The following is a 16,148-nucleotide window of genomic DNA, read 5'->3' as shown; positions in this document are numbered from 1 at the left end:
AGACATGAATCTTTTTCTTTCTTTGATCTCTTGGGAGCACAGGTCTAGTAGTGGTATCACTGGGTCAAATGTACCCATGCATATTGGGCACATAGTTCCAATTTGCTTTCCACAATGGTTAGATCAATTCAAAGCTCTACAGTGCAGTAGTGGTCCACAGGAATTTTCAAAGATTATTTGCTGTCCCAGAAGGGTTGTGATGTGTGGCTAGAAAGAGTACCCATACTGAAATAAGAAAATTCTTGAAGTATTGAATTAAGAAGGGAAGGACCACATTGTTACAGTTTATTGGGAATAATGTACTAAGTTAATTTTTACCTTTTTATGAAATATAATGGAGAGTCATTGTTAAAGTAAAAGTTGTTCTATTTAAAATGTACTTTAGCCACATTCATCTCCAAAATTAAGAAATTAATTGGACCTTATGTTAATATTAATGCTAATTGTATTTTGGGAACAGGCCAAAGTTATGTCAGACATGGATTTAGTTGCAGAAAGAGAGAAGATCACAAAACAAATCAAGAATCTGGAAAGAATTTTGGATCCTAACATTGCAACAATTGAAGTGGTTGTCTCTGATTCGAATCTTGATTCTACTTCAGAAGCAGGTGAGTTTATATCTGACTTTCTTCTTGTCATAGATCACTTGTGGTTGTTTAGTCATTTCAGTTATGTCTAGCTCTTTGTGACCCCATTTGGAGTTTTCTTGGCAAAGATACTGGAATGGTTTGTCATTTCTTTCTCTAGTTTATTTTACAGATAAGGAAACTGAGGCAAACAGGATTAAGTGACTTGCCCATGGTCATACAGGCTAGTAAGGCTGAAACCAAATTTGAACTCAGGAAGATGAGTCTTTCTGACTTCAGGCCCAGCACTCCATCTCCTGTGCTACCTGGTTGCCTCTCAAAAATATAGGTGTAGAACTTTCAAGAACCTTAAAGACCAATCTATACCAATTCTATCATGTTACAGTTAAAGAAACTGAGGCAGAGGGGTTAAATGACATACTTGCCTAAGGTCACACAGGTAGTAAGTGGCAGATCTGGGATTTGAACCCAAGGTCTTCTGACTAAATTTTTTCTGCCATGCCTCACTATGTTATTCTCCTTGAAGGTACATGGTTGAAGAAGTTCTTTTGGGCTTCCAAATGAATCTGTCTTTATCATTACTTTTGTATAGATTTCTTTTTAACTATTTGGAATTTTTGATCATTTTTTACTTTAAAAAAAAGTTAAATGCTTTCGGCTAAGAGGGTCCTGGTAATAAGCATGTATTTCAGGATTCAAATATTTTAAGATTTAGTAGCCATTTTCTTTTCTTTTTTTTTTTAACCCTTATTTTCTGTCTTAGTATTAGTTCTAGGACAGAAGAGTGGTAAGGGCTAAGCAGTGGGAGTTAAATGACTTGCCCAAGGTCATGTAGCTAGGAAGTGCCTGAGGTCAGATTTGAACCCAGCTCCTCCCAACTCCAGACCAGGTGCTCTATCCACTATGCTACCTAGCTACTCCTGGAGTAGAGGGTATTTTTTTTTTTTTACTATCACTACAATTTTTTACTGTCATTACATCCTTTAATCAAAGGGAAAGAAGAAAAAAGAAACTATTCCTCTTTTCTTAGAAATGAGATTATTGATCATGCTGTTTGTACCCAAAAGGCTTTAAGGATTGAACCTAGGTTCAACCTAGGTTAAATCACATGTCATAGGAATGAGCTCTAAAAAATAAGACCTTTCCTGATTCCAGGAATTTATAATTTGATTTATTGTGTTTGCAACCTAGATGGTACAGTAGGTAGAATTGTTGGACTTGAGAGGCAGGAAGACCTGAGTTCAAATCCTGCCTCACATGCTTACTAACTGTGTAACCTTAGGCAAATTGTTCACTTAATGTCTCTCAGCTTCAGTTTCCCCCCTCTGTAAAATTGGGATAATAATGCACCTACCTCACATGGTTATTGTGTGGATCTAATGAGATAATAAGATAACATGTGTAAAGTGCTTTGCAAATTCTTGAAGCTCTATATAAATAAATTCTAGCCTACTCTCACTTATCAGACATATCCAGTCAGTTACTAAACCATATCATTTTCTTGTCACAGCATTCCTTGAATATGTACCATTTTTTCTACTCCCAAGCTACCACTTCAGTTCAAACCTTTCTCACATCATGCCTGGACTTTTATACTAGTTTTCTGATTGGTCTTCTTGCCTCATTTTTCTTCTCCCCAGTCAGCACAAGTCTAATCCTGTCACTTCTTCTACACAATTAATTCCAGTTTCCCTTTTACCTTTGGGATCAACTATAATGTTTACTAACTCTTTTGTACTCATGATGCTCTGTCGAGATCTTTTTATCATCTCTGATAATCTGATAAGGACAGGTTAGTTGATAAGGAAATAACACTGGAGTTGTCTTTTACCTCATGCTTCCAGCTTTGGCTCCAGGAGCATGGAGTTTATTATATATTAATTTCACACAAAGAACCCAAAGAAAAACTTACAACTGATAGAGGTTACAAATCATACAAAAGAAAATCCTTGGAGGCTTCAAAGTAAAGATAGAACAGGGTCCAAGGCTGAATTCTAGCCGCCTGGATATCAGCAAGCAAATTCCAAGAATCGTAACTATATTCTATAGATATCACAAATTAATTGAGTCTTGTATTTTTTATCGGGAGGACTGCACCTGGTTGGATAAAGTTTTGTCTAGCTCTGACCTTGGCTGACTTAGGAATATTCTTAGAGTTTAGGGATCTTAGTTTTCTTGTAGAGAAATTGTTAACCTAGTAACTGCTGGTTTGTTTAAAGCTTTCCAATGGGACTTATAACGTTATTAAGAAAAGGTATGGATCTGAAAAAGAGTCAAAAGAGGAGTCTCAGATTTTCATCTCTTTAAGACTCCATTTCTCTTATTGGCCTCCCACATTGCTCCATTTCCTGTCTCTATAGCTTTGCACTGACTTTCCCCCAGGTCTGGAAAGCATTTCCTCCTCATCTCTGCCTCTTAGAATCCCTGGTTTCATTCAAGACTCAGCTCAGCCACCCAGTTCTTGAAGACTTTCCTGATTTTTCCCCTTTCCTCCCTGCCCAGCTTTCTGATAGTGTACTACCCAAACTACTTTGTATTCGTTTTATATATTTCCCCAAAGGAATGTAAGCTTTTTGAAGGCGGGAACTGTTTTTTTTGTATCTCCAGCATTTTGCATAGTTTCTGGAATATTATAAATGCTTATTTTATTTATTGCTTATTTAAACTTGTATTTAGATACCTATTATATACAGAGCACTTGCTAGGCTGTGAGGATTTATAACAGAAATTAGACACAGTCTCTGCCCTCAATGAAGTGACTATATCTGTCATCTTAATGTGATTCCAGTCATATGCATAAATTAAAAAAACAAAAACCCATGCATGAGCAGAGGGTGTAGAAAAACACATTACCCAAGTATGGCGTATGACTTTGCAGTATATCATGTTTTCTCCATTCATTCACCTAAACTCTTTACTTGCATTCCTAACAGATTCCCTGGAAGATGATGATTGGGATGAACACATTCCTATGGTAACCTAACTACCTTACCCATCACTATCTGATGATGTCCTCTGTGTCATTAGAGAGGAAGGAGGCAGAATGTTCTGGGTTCAGTTTGGACTTGTCAGAAATCTTCAGGGAGGGAGAATTTGTGCAGTTGTAAATGTTTCTGAGAGGTGATAGGATGAGTGAAATAGGAGAAAGAGTCTTCAGGTTTCAATAAGATTGCATCTTTAAAATACATAAGACTTTTGTATTTTCCTAGGATGGCCAGATTATCTTATGTTTCACCATAAATATCCATTCATTCCTGAAATGAGCAGTACTTTTCTAACTTCCATATTTATGTTATCTTTCATTTAGTTTATTGTGAAACCAAGATCAATTTACAGATACAAAGATGCATACAGCAACTTATTAAGCTGCACTTTAAAAGTTGAGTAGTATGTGAACTAACTCCAAGTTTGTATTTGGCAACTTGTGGTATAGATGATGGCAAGCATGGCTTAACCAAAAAATATAGCTATTGTCCGTAGAGAATGCTACACTAAGATCCCTGGCTTCTAGCCCATTTAAAATTTGGGTTGGTATACCTGTTAGGGCTTAGACTAGATAACCTGTGGTGAGAGAATATTGAAATCTCTCAGGATCCTTATTTCCATCTGGAATCTGCTTTCTAATCTTACTCCTGGGGATAGGCCCTTGATTAAAGAAAGCTTTCATGTAGTAAAGGACCCAGAACTGGAACAGTAAGGAAAGCTTGTTTTGTTGTGACATCTACTGGGATACTAATATAGTAACTTCCTTGGGAGGAGAAAGTATCTTGAAGATGTTCAGATAGGTATTAGATGGCCACTTGTAAGCTACATTATAACAGGGATTCATGCTTTGGGTGGGGATTGAATCAGATGACATCTAAGATCACTTCCAGTTCTGAGATTCTTTGATTCCATGAGAGTGTGTTGAAAACTTCCAGTATTAGGTATATCTGAAAGGCACTGGTCTGTCAAACAATCATAGAAAGTCAACACAAGAGGAAAGAGAGGATATTACATTGATTCAGGAAGAGGAGCTTGTCAGAAGCTGGAAGTAGAGAGTTCATAGGGAGAATATGTTTCATTTTCCTGCACATGATTTTCTGCTTTTAATCAGGAGGAAGAAAGTTGGGGAGAAAGTGATGAAGATGACTCAAAGGACCAAGCCCTTCCCAAAGACCCAGAGACCTGTTTACAGTTGAACATGGTATATCAAGAAGTCCTTCAGGAGAAGATAGCAGAAATTGACTTACTGCTGGCTCAGAATAAAGAACAACAGGTGTGATGGATGATGGGAGTGGATACATTCCTGACTTTGCAGATAGGGTTAAACAAAGGGAAACCTCCAGCCTTTTCCATGCTTGAGTGCAGTTGTGTGTGATAGTACCAATTATCTGGCTTAAATGAGATGTCTGTGCCAGTGATGCCCAGCCTGGTCCAACCCCAGGCTGTCCTTCAAGTTTTAGTCTAGCATCACCAGTTAGTTGCCTAGTGGACTTTTAACTAGATGTCCTGTTGACCTCTGAAACTCACTATGTCCAAAATAGAATGTATTACTTTTCTGCCCAAACCCACTGCTCTTTTTTATTAGAGTTCCCTGTTTCTTTCAGAGATACCGTGCTTCTTCCTATTTCGCAGTTCATAATCTTGACATTTTCTTTGATTCTTTATTCCCCCTCTTTATATCCAATTGGTCATCAATCTTGTTGTTTCTGCTTCCATAACCTGTTTCAATTCTGACCCCTTCTCTAAACTCATACAACTTAGTTGAGGGTCCTTATTACTACTTCTTGCCTAGGTTATTGTAACTGCTGTCTAATTGGTCACCCTGCTGCAAGTCTCTCCATTTTAATTCCTCTTCCTCCAAGCTGCCAAAATGTTTCTCCTTTAGCAGTATGACTGTATCATCCCCTTGTTCAAAAACCTCCAGAGGCTTCCTATTTTCTCTAGGAGCAACTGTAAAATCCTCTTCACAACTTGACCCCAAGCTCATTATGTCATTATTTCCAGCCTTGTTATCTCCACTCTGCAATCCAGCCAGAATGGCCTCTTCTCTGTCTTTCATACTATTCCATCTCCTATATTCATTCCAGGAATGCACTCCCTTCTCATCTCTACCTTACTTTAACAGCTACTGCTTACCTTTCCCCCAAATCACTTTATAATGAGCTACTTTCTAGTTCTCCTTAAGCTTCTTTTCTGTGTACTTTTTTATGTATTGTTACCTCCCCTGTTAGAATGTAAGCTCCTCAAGAGAGCAGAGATTGTTTCATTGTATTTCTCTCTCTCTCCCATACCTGGCATGGAATTTAGTGCTAAATAAATACTTGTTGATTGATTGAATTTCTTTCTGATCCCAGGGCCAGTTTTGATTGGTCCCAGTGAGTTATATTAATTACTTTGAGGAATTTCCATCTATCTGTGTCTTCATCACAGGAAGAAGTCATGTGGGATCTTGCTGGTTCCAAAGCCCCAAAGACAAAAGATGGAAAGAGCCTCCCTTCAAATGTATTTGTGGGTCATTTTATGAAACCATACTTCAAGGATAAGGTCACAGGAATTGTGAGTAACTTGTGCCTCTTCCTTGGTTGTGAAAAAAATGTGGATTTTGTAAATACTTTCTTTTAGAATGACTATTGTATGTGGATATCCTTTGATTCTAAAGGAGGAGCTCAGCCCTGGCTTGGCCCCGCCCTTGAATGCAGGGGGTGGATGGAGCATGGCATGCAATGGCGGAGGGCAAGGCACTGAGTCCCTAAAAAGTTATAAAAAGTTCCCCATCACTGCTCTATGACATCTCAAATGAAGGGAAACTAACCATTAGCATGGGATTCTGAGATGTACTAGTATTGACTGCTTTGCTTAGGTAAGCACTGACCTACATGATATTTTCCAACAGGGACCTCCAGCCAATGAAGATACTCGGGAAAAGGCTACACAGGGCATCAAGTCTTTTGAAGAACTGATTGTGACCAAATGTAAGAATTTGGGGTCACTTGATGACTATACCAGGTTTACAAGAACCTTTACTTTTACCAATAGATGGAATCTGATCAGTGTTGTGACCCTTATGGGAGATAAGGCAATTGTAGACATACATTTACTTATAACTGTGTAGGTACTCTCAGCCCAATCACATTTTTGTTATTTAGCTGTTTCAATCTTGCCAACTCTTCATGACCCCTTTTTTTTGGAGGGGGGCAAAGATATGGAGTGATTTGCCATTTCCTTCTCCAACTCATTTTACAAATGAGGCAACTGAGGCCTACAGAGTTAAGTGACTTGTCGAAGGTCATACAACTATTAAGTGTCTGAAGCCAGATTTGAACTCAGAAAGCTGAATCTTCCTGACTTCAGGTCCAGCACTATATCTATTATGTACATTTTTACTAGCCTCTAAATTCTCTTCCTGCCTTTCCTATAATTAATAAAGCTTTGTCATAATGGATTTATAGATCTGGAGAAATAAAGTAGTGTAGTGCTAGTATTGTTACTGCTCTCCCTTTTTATTTTCAGTTAGTTTCTTCCTGGTTTGATGTGGAAGTTTCATGCTTTAGTAGAAGCATAATTTTGTTAAGATTCTAGCCTAATGAGATGAAATAGTAATGGGTAGGAGTGGACCTTCTTATTTATCCCTCATCAGCTCTCCTTTTTCAAGGTCATTTCCCAAATACATAATGCTATTTTATTCCAGGGAAAACTTGGGAAAAGACTTTACTTAGGAAGTCGGTGATAAGTGACCATCTGCAGCGTTTGCTTCAACCCAAGTTATTAAAGTAAGGTATTTATTTAAATGTTTAATTTCCAGCTAGTTCTAGATTACACAGTTTAAATTCCCATATCTGTTTCCTTTGCTGGTCTCCAAAAGACACAAGGGAAATTGTTGGTATGGGGTATTCATACTTCTTTTCCCATAGAGGTTTTGGATGACTCAAAATAACTAATCTTTGAGTAAATGCTTGTGATCAATTGTAAATATGGAAAATTAGTGGAGTGAAAGATAAACATAGTAATTGGAAAAGAGTAAAAAATCTCTCATGTTACATCATAGACTTAGACTCCATAAAGCCCATGTTTTTAACTAGCTAAAATGACTATATTGACACTTTACTCCTGTGTACACAGCACTAGCCAACTATTAAAGACTGCGTACTCTGTAGCATTTGAATAATTGTTGTAAGTGTTGATTTTTACTCTTTGTAACCTTTGTTTGAAATTTAGGATCAGAAAAATAAAATGGTTAATGGTTATCTTTTCAATCTAGTTTGAATCATATCTTAAAGGTACCTTCAATTATATACCTAAGGTCAAATTTATATCTGTCAGTATTTGTGGCTTAAAATAGTCAAAATTTGGCTGTTGAAATATGGTGGAGAGGACTTGATTTTGCCATCTTTTATTTGTTTTGAATTGAAAATTATAGTTTACTTAAACAGGCAGCTGCAGATTTTTTAAAAGTAGCCCTTTCCCTGTCTTGCCTTGCCTTGGAAGGATTCTATGACTTTGTTTAATCATTGGGCACTGAGGCTAGTGGATGTATGGGGGAATTCCTGCTTCAGATATATGTTAGACTGGATTATTGGTTCTCAAACCTTTTGATTTCAGGACTCCATTATTCTTTTAAAAATACTACAAAAATAACTTTTTATTAAAAATAACTATTTTTCAAAACCAAAACATTTTAGTGAAAAAGAATGACATTGTTTTATATTTTCACAAATATCTCTAAAGTCTGACCTAACAGAAAACAGCTGGATTTCACATTCAATCTGTTAAAATATATTTTGGTCGACAAATATGAAGAAAATCTGTCCTCACACAAATATCTGTTAGAAAAAGGAAGAGTATTTAATAAGCAAATACTATGGGGATCATACTTTGGAAGTAGCTGGATTAGATGATGTGTGAAATCCTTTCCAACTTGTATATCACATGATTGCATGATGTGATGGCATGGAGAAGTAACCTTTACCAAAGAGATTACAACATAGCTTGCCATCTCCTTCATTTTAATCCTACTTCATCATGTTTCTGATTCTTCAACAGGCTTGAATACTTAAATCAAAAACTTGACAAAGTCAGTGACTCAGTGGAGAAGCAGATTTTGGAGAAGCAAGTTAAAAACACTGAGAAGGAAATTGAAGATATCAAGTGAGATGAGACTTTACTGTTGCCTGTACCTTAAGTTCTTTGCCTGTAAATAGTAATAGATATGGCAGCATTAATGATATTTGTCTTGTCTCCTATTTTAGTCAGCTACCAGAAGAGTCTTTGTTGGGGGACAGACTGGATGAAAGGGATTGGGAGAAGATCTCCAACATTAATGTGAGTAGATATGATGAAATTTAAATTACCCTAGGACCAAACAGAGCATTGTGTCATGGAGAAATAGGGAAATTTGGCAGTGTTGCTATTGTTGGTGTCAGACTTTGAAAATATGCTGCTTTTTGTTGCATGTGTGATACTCCTGACACACTTTCACTAGGTTCTGAACTTTTAATTTTGTCTACAGTAGTGGGGATGACCTTCCTTTGCTTAGTCTCTTTCTTTTTAAAATTATTTTTATTTCATTAAATACTTCCAATTTCATGTAAAAACTTTTTAACAATCATTTTTAAAAATTTTGAGTTCTAAATTCTTCCTTTCCCATCCCTCTTCACTTCATCAGAAGACAAGCAGTTTGATTTTATTTATATATATGAGGTCATGTAAAACACATTTCCATATTGTTTAGTCTGTTTTAAGTTGTGCCCAAATTTTCTGTGACCTCATTTGGAGTTTTCTTGGCAAATTTACTGGAATGGCTTATTTCCTTCTCCAGCTTCCTCCAGATGAGGAAAATGAGGTAAGCAGGGCTAAGTTATTTGCCAAGGGTCAAAATTACCTTATTAACCATGTTGCAAAAGAAAATGCAAACAAAATATAATAATATTAAAGAAAAAAATTTTAATATACCTCAATATTTTTAGAGTTTATCAGTTCCTTCTCTGGAGGTGGATATCATTTTTCATCCCAACTCTTTCAGAATTGTCTTAGATCATTAATCTTGATCAAAGTAGCTAAGTCTTTCACAATTGATCATTGTACACTGTTGCCGTTACTGTTTATAACACTCTCCTATTTCTGCTCACTTCACTTTTCTTTAGTTCATATAAAATTTCCCAGGTTTTTCTAATCATTCTGCTAGTCATTTCTTAAAGCACAATAGTATTCTATCACAATCTTACACCACAACTTATTCAGCCTTTCTCCAGTTGATGAACATCCCCTCAGTTTCTAATTCTTTGCTAACACTAAAAGAGCTATTATAAATTTTTTTGTACTAATAGAGCCTTTCCCTTTTTCTTTAATCTTTTTGGGATACAAGCTCATATTAGTATTTCTGGGTCAAAGATTTATAACCTTTTGGGTATAATTCCAAATTGCTCTCCAAAATGGTTGGACAAGTTCATAGCTCCACCAGCAGCACATTAGTATCCCAATTTTTCCACATTTCCCTCAGCATTTGTCATTTTTCTTTTCTGTCACATTAGCCAGTATGATAGGTATGAGATGGTAATTTATAGTTGTTTTAATTTGTCTTTCTCTTAATCAGTAGTGATTTAAAGCAGTTTTTTTCATTATTATAGAGAGCTTTGATTTCTTCTTCCCTTATGATTTCTCTGACACGTTAACCTTTTTATGCTTCTCTTGAGTCTTGTATTTGAAAGTCAGATTTTCTATTCATTTCTAGTCTTTTGCTTAGTCTCTTTCTTGACCCTCAACATTTATTAAATAACTATATAGAGCAGTGGTTCCCAAACTTTTTGGGCCTACTGCCTCATTTCCAGAAAAACTATTACTTAGCCCCCTAGAAATTAATTTTTTTTTAAATTTTAATAGCAATTACTAGGAAAGATAAATGCACCTGTGGCCATCACTACCTTCCTGGATCGCTGCAGCACCCACCGGGGGCAGTAGCGCCCACTTTGAGAATCACTGATATAGAGGTTTATTTTCTCCTTGTATTGTTGGAATGCAGTAGGGATTTTTTTTCTGTGCAGAATTAAACAACAAATATAGTGATTACTTTGCAAAATATACCTGCCTTTATTTTTACTGTGCAGAAGATTGGGATTACAGTCCTCCAAAAGATAAAAACCATGTCTATATTAACCTCCTTTTTGAATTTCAAATACCATGTACACAAATGCTGGTGACAAAGATTAATTTGGCCATGTCTATACAAAGAGTCTTTCTCCTTTGGTGCAGTTTGAAGGCAGCCGAAGCGCTGATGAGATTCGGAAATTTTGGCAGAACTGTGAGCACCCAAGCATCAACAAGCAAGCATGGGTTGAGGAAGAGACCAAGCGTCTGAAAGAGATTGCCGCAAAGCACAATTACTTGGAGTGGCAGAAAATCGCAGCAGAGCTGGGGGTAAGGCTCTTTTCATCTTGATACAAGTAGACTAGGCTTTCATTGCTGCTTCTCTGGGGAATTCAGAAGGCTGATTATTAGAGAGAAATTAAACACTTACTGTGTGCGTGGCACTATGCTAAATTCTGGGGATACAGTAAAAGGACCTCCAAAATCATGTAAAAAAGCATATACAACATAAATATATTAATTTTTTAAAATTTCATATTCTACTGATCCTGAATCTATCACCTGTCTGGTGGGAAGTACATAGCATATTTCATCATCAGTTCTCTAAAATCATGCCATTGTATGGTCTTTTGTATGTCATAATTTATTGAGCAGTTTTCCTTTTATGGAGGCTAGAACAGTAGGAGATGAGATACTCATGATGTAGGTCATATAACTATTTAAAAATAATCTAAAACTTTATTTCTTTCTCAGGTAAATACTCTCAGATTTTTTAGCTGATACCATGAGCTCCTTTTTCTGATTTGTTTAACAACCTTAGTGTCTGATACCTAGCAGCTGTAGGCACCTCTGTGGAGGGTTGGATATCCTTTCATACATTATTTATGCCCTATCTTTTGGTTTTGGATCTCTCTGGAATGGTTCAGTTGCAGAAGAGGAATAATAAGTCTAATGTATTATATATTTGCAATTTTCTATTTTTGTAGTCTGTGCACCAGAATACAACTATTTTTGTTATTACAAAAAAAAGCTATTTGTAGATATTTTTGTAAATCTGGGTCCTTTTCTTTTTCTTTGATCTCTATGGGATACAAGTAGTATCAATAAGAATTAATCACTCAGGCATTCTCCATGGTGAGGGATCAAGCTTTATTGAGAGAGGGAGGAAGGCAGTAAAATGGCCCTGGTGATGGAAAGGGTTGGGCAAGGGAAAGGTGTAGCTATGGAAAGGTCAGAGCAATGGAAAGGGCCCCAAGAGGTTTTGGGGAATGCTTTTTATCTTGATTTGTTACTAAGGAAGGGGTCATTTGTTTGGGCAGTTGTTGTCCTATGTTTCCAAGGGACTGATGTCACTTTATTCTTGGTCTACTTTGGTCTTTGCAGTATCATGGTTCACTCTCTTTGGGGGGAGGAGGAATGAGGGTGGGAGAGCAAACTACAATGTAAATGGGTTGCTAATGATATGTTAAACACCCCAGGGCTACTTTCAGCCAAATTCTGCTCTTTTCTGTGCAGACTCTAAGGAAGGCAGTGATTGTAGAAATTAAGCGTTGTCTGAACTTAGTCCTGTGTGACTGGAAAACTGTCCAGAGACCCCCTAATGAAGGATCTAGGTTATGTCTAAAGATTAATGTGAGGAATTTTCTCATAATTGTGAAACTAAGCAACCCATATGTTTTATTTGAGAGGTAGCCACATTCTAATTGACTAGTTATTTTCCATGTTCTTTTAATTATTTACAGCTATTTGGCAGGGTTTGTGGGACATTTCAGATCACATCATTCCCTACTCCAAATAACAAAAGGCCCAGAACCAGGATAGGGCTAAGGTCAGTCAGTCATCTGGAACTACTTTTGCTGAATAAGGGCACAGAATCCTGTATTACTTGGTGGAGCAGAGATCATCACAAGTGATCACAAGAGAGATCATCACAAGAAAGTAGCAGCAACAGTGGCCAGTGGGTACTTGTTGCTCAGTAACTACCATCAGGAACCAGAACTGGGAAAGTCAAGAGGAAACAAATTTAACAAAGCAACTAAACAAATAAGGACAAGATAGCAAAGGAAGAAATAGTAAGAACGAAGAGGATATGTGGGATACCACCAGGTGCCCAAGGAGAGGAAGGACTTAAGGGGTCCCAAAGGGATCTTAGGGTATTAAACATTTGGTAAGATTCTCTACATGGGCCACAGTCAGTCCTAGAGAGCTGGAAGATTGCATTTTGGGTCCATTGTGGTATTCCAACAGTCTGTATTGATGCAAATAAGAGAAGGGGGAACCAAATGCACTAACCAAGGGAAAGACATCTGATAGTCGGAATTCTCTTGAGAGTGTGGTTCTTATATATCTTCTCTTGAGCATTCTGGAATTGACTTCATTTTCCAGACAGCTTTGAAGGAGTCTTTGCTTCTCTGGTTCCAAATCACTTGTAGAGGTTCCTAGATTAAAATCTGCCAGTAACAAGACAGTGCAATTTAGTACAATCTCTTAAATATATTTCTCTAACCCTGAAACTAAAGAGAATTTCAGTTTTACATACCATTTGCTATTTACCCAACATAAAAATCTAGTCCCTTTAGGTATAAGATAGAAAGGCACAGCAGTTCATCCATGTAAACTAGCACCTTTAACTCTGAGTTCAGATAAGAGTTGCAGTTGACAGGCAATCATGTATTAACAATTCTGCCTCACAGCAGACTCAGGATTAATCAATCAGGTGGGAACTTTCCTGTTCACATAGGATTGAGGATCCCATCTCAGCTATCTTCTCAACTTTTTTCAGATAAAAACTTCACCTTTCATCATTCAGGATCACATTTATTCTGAGTAACTTGTAATTTTTTCCTCTTGTGGTGGATTACTGACTTAATGATCCATCAGACTACTATGCCTGAATTCAAAACTCAAAATATTAGTTGCAGTCTGAAGAGTTTTTACTTCAAATGACAAAATTTCACCAATCATGAAACAGAAGTGATGGCTCAAATTTAGTTAGCATGTTAGCTCAAAAATGCTGTGTTTGATGTGAGTTAAGGAGGGCCTCCACAGTGTAAGGAGTGTGACCTGAGAGTGTTACCTCTCACAACCACATCCAAATTATAGCTAGAGGATCTTAATAGGTGGAAATTGTCTCCATGCTTTTATGCCAAGATTTGGGATGCCAAGACTCACAGTGCATCCCCCCCTTTTAATAACAGGAAAAGATGGAATGGGGGTACATGTTTGAGTGGCCTGTGGTGGAGTAGGGCGAGTAAGACAGACTTCAGTTTCATACTTTTAATTAAAACTAAACACATTTTGATATTGCAGCAAATGCAGCAATAGTTGGCTCATGTTAACATATTGAAGTTATATCTTTAAACCACTTTATACATTCTTACAGTTTTTAAGGTAACTATACTTTCCATGATCAAGGAAGGGTTAAGTACTAAGTTAAATTTAAACTGTAAGCTGTTCTTTTTTTTTTTCCTTTCACTCTGGATACCTATCTTTTTTCCCATTCTTGGATTACTTCCAAACTAGCTTAACTTCATTGCCCTAAAAAATGAGCCAATCAGTTGTCAGGGATACAGAATTTAACTCTTATTTTCTTTAATACAACTCCAAAATTTCACCATGATTTTCTCTGTAATTCCAACATAGCCAGGGTTGCAATGACAGAGAGAAGCCACCCTGCCTTAGTTAGTTATTTCTTCTGTGATTAAAATACAGTGGCCCAGAAGGGAGAATCTCTCATTCAGATAGGACAGAAGAAGCAGCAATGGCTTTAATTGTACCAAGATAATTTATATTAAACCAGTGGTTCCCAAACTTTTTTGGCCTACCGCCCCCTTTCCAGAAAAAAAATTACTTAGCGCCCTGGAAATTAATTTCTTGTAAATTTTAATAGCAATTAATAGGAAAGATAAATGCACCTGTGGCCATCACTGCCTTCCTGGATCGCTGCAGCACCCACCAGGGGGTGGTAGTGCCCACTTTGGGAATCACTGTATTAAACATTAGGAAGATATTCATGCTAAGAATTGCATAGAACACAAAATGCAGTATTGTGGAGGGAGGTTATAATGACTTTACCACCTTAAATATTTGTGAGCCTCAGGGAAACACTCATTACTGGGTTAGAGCCACAATGCTGTTCAGTTACAGGAAAAAAAGAGTAAATTCAAAGACCTTATGGTCCTGATTCCTTGAAAACTGTTCTCTTACCTGGAAGATCTCACTTTGGTCATCATAGCTGTGGTCTGCAGAGAAGGTAGAGCTTTGCATTTGTTACCTTGAGAATTATTTAAAGTCAAGATGAATGAAATTAAATTCTGTAAATCTATTCAAAAAAGCAGGAGAAAAATTTATTTTCTTTGTCTAACCTGAAAGGGCCCAAATTGCTTGTGTTTTTTTCCCAAGGTTTTGCTAGGGAGTTGGGGGCAGGGTCATTTCCCCTTTGCAAATTGCTCTTCCCTCTTCTGCTCCATAAATTCTCATTTTAATGAAAAGAGATGGATTTCTTCTGAGAAATTTTTTTACTCTAGCAGTTTACATTTTTACCGCTGGAGGGCAGGCCACACATATGATTTGGGTTAAGGGCGTTTAGTTATGGAGTATTCAGCGGATGTTTCTGAACCAGTAGGTTTAAACTTGGTGAGTAGATATAATCTTTTTCTCTTTTAGTCTAGGAGTTCTTTACATTTAGAAGTGAAACAAGGGGGCAGCTGGGTGGCTCAGTGGATTGAGAGCCAGGCCTAGAGATGGGAGGTCTTAGGTTCAAATCTGGCCTCAGACACTTCCTAGCTGTGTGACCCTGGACAAGTCACTTAACCCCCTTTGCCTAACTCTTACCACTCTAATGCCCTGGAGTCACACAGTATTGATTTTAAGACAGAAGGTAAGGGTTTAGAGAAAAGTGAAACACTTCTAGATGGAGAAATTGTATTTATTATTAGGCCAAGTGAGGATACAAATACAAAAATGTCCCGCCCTCAAGAAGCTTACATGCTATGGTAGAGATACAGCAGGATATAAATGCATATATAAACATAAATACATACAAATAAATAGAGGAAGAAATATGTATTAATTTTGACAGAGGGATAAAGGGTAATATTAAAAAGAACCAAGAAGGACTTATTGAATGGAACTGGAGATTCCAGGAGATGAAAATGAGAAAGAGCATTCCCAGCATGCAGATACTGTCGATGATGAAATATCATGTAAAAGAAATATCATCTAACCAGTTTGGTGAAAGCAGAGAATACTTGGGTGGTATAATTCTTTGTGATCAGTTTAGAGAATAATAGAGCTTGGAAAGGGTTGCAAATACCAAGTAGAGGAGTTTATATTAAGCATGTGAGTACGTACCAGACTCAGAATGCTGTTAGGTATTAGAGATTAGTAAAAGCTTACAGTAAGGCAAATAATAGCCCAGTATAAAGGAATGGATTGTTAATTTCTGTTACTCAAAGAAGTTAGAAAATCTGTTTTCAACACTGTGACATGAAGTTC

The 16,148-nt window shown here is 37.0% G+C and overlaps 1 protein-coding gene across 1 annotated transcript in view; it reads left to right on the top strand.

Moving 5' to 3' along the window:
- Positions 1 to 16,148, top strand: part of SNAPC4 (small nuclear RNA activating complex polypeptide 4) — a 49,880-nt gene that overhangs the window by 9,528 nt on the left and 24,204 nt on the right. Inside the window, exons 2-10 of the mRNA XM_044663936.1 lie at positions 461 to 608; positions 3,521 to 3,561; positions 4,684 to 4,845; positions 6,003 to 6,128; positions 6,466 to 6,544; positions 7,261 to 7,342; positions 8,613 to 8,717; positions 8,819 to 8,891; positions 10,818 to 10,982. Coding sequence (XP_044519871.1) covers positions 470 to 608; positions 3,521 to 3,561; positions 4,684 to 4,845; positions 6,003 to 6,128; positions 6,466 to 6,544; positions 7,261 to 7,342; positions 8,613 to 8,717; positions 8,819 to 8,891; positions 10,818 to 10,982 — 972 coding nt within the window. The 5' untranslated portion in view covers positions 461 to 469. The remainder of the gene's footprint in view (positions 1 to 460; positions 609 to 3,520; positions 3,562 to 4,683; positions 4,846 to 6,002; positions 6,129 to 6,465; positions 6,545 to 7,260; positions 7,343 to 8,612; positions 8,718 to 8,818; positions 8,892 to 10,817; positions 10,983 to 16,148) is intronic.

The sequence above is a fragment of the Gracilinanus agilis genome, chromosome 2 (genome assembly GCF_016433145.1).
Source record: "Gracilinanus agilis isolate LMUSP501 chromosome 2, AgileGrace, whole genome shotgun sequence".
Taxonomy (NCBI): Eukaryota; Metazoa; Chordata; class Mammalia; order Didelphimorphia; family Didelphidae; genus Gracilinanus; species Gracilinanus agilis.
This window is presented reverse-complemented; position numbering and strand designations above follow the sequence as displayed.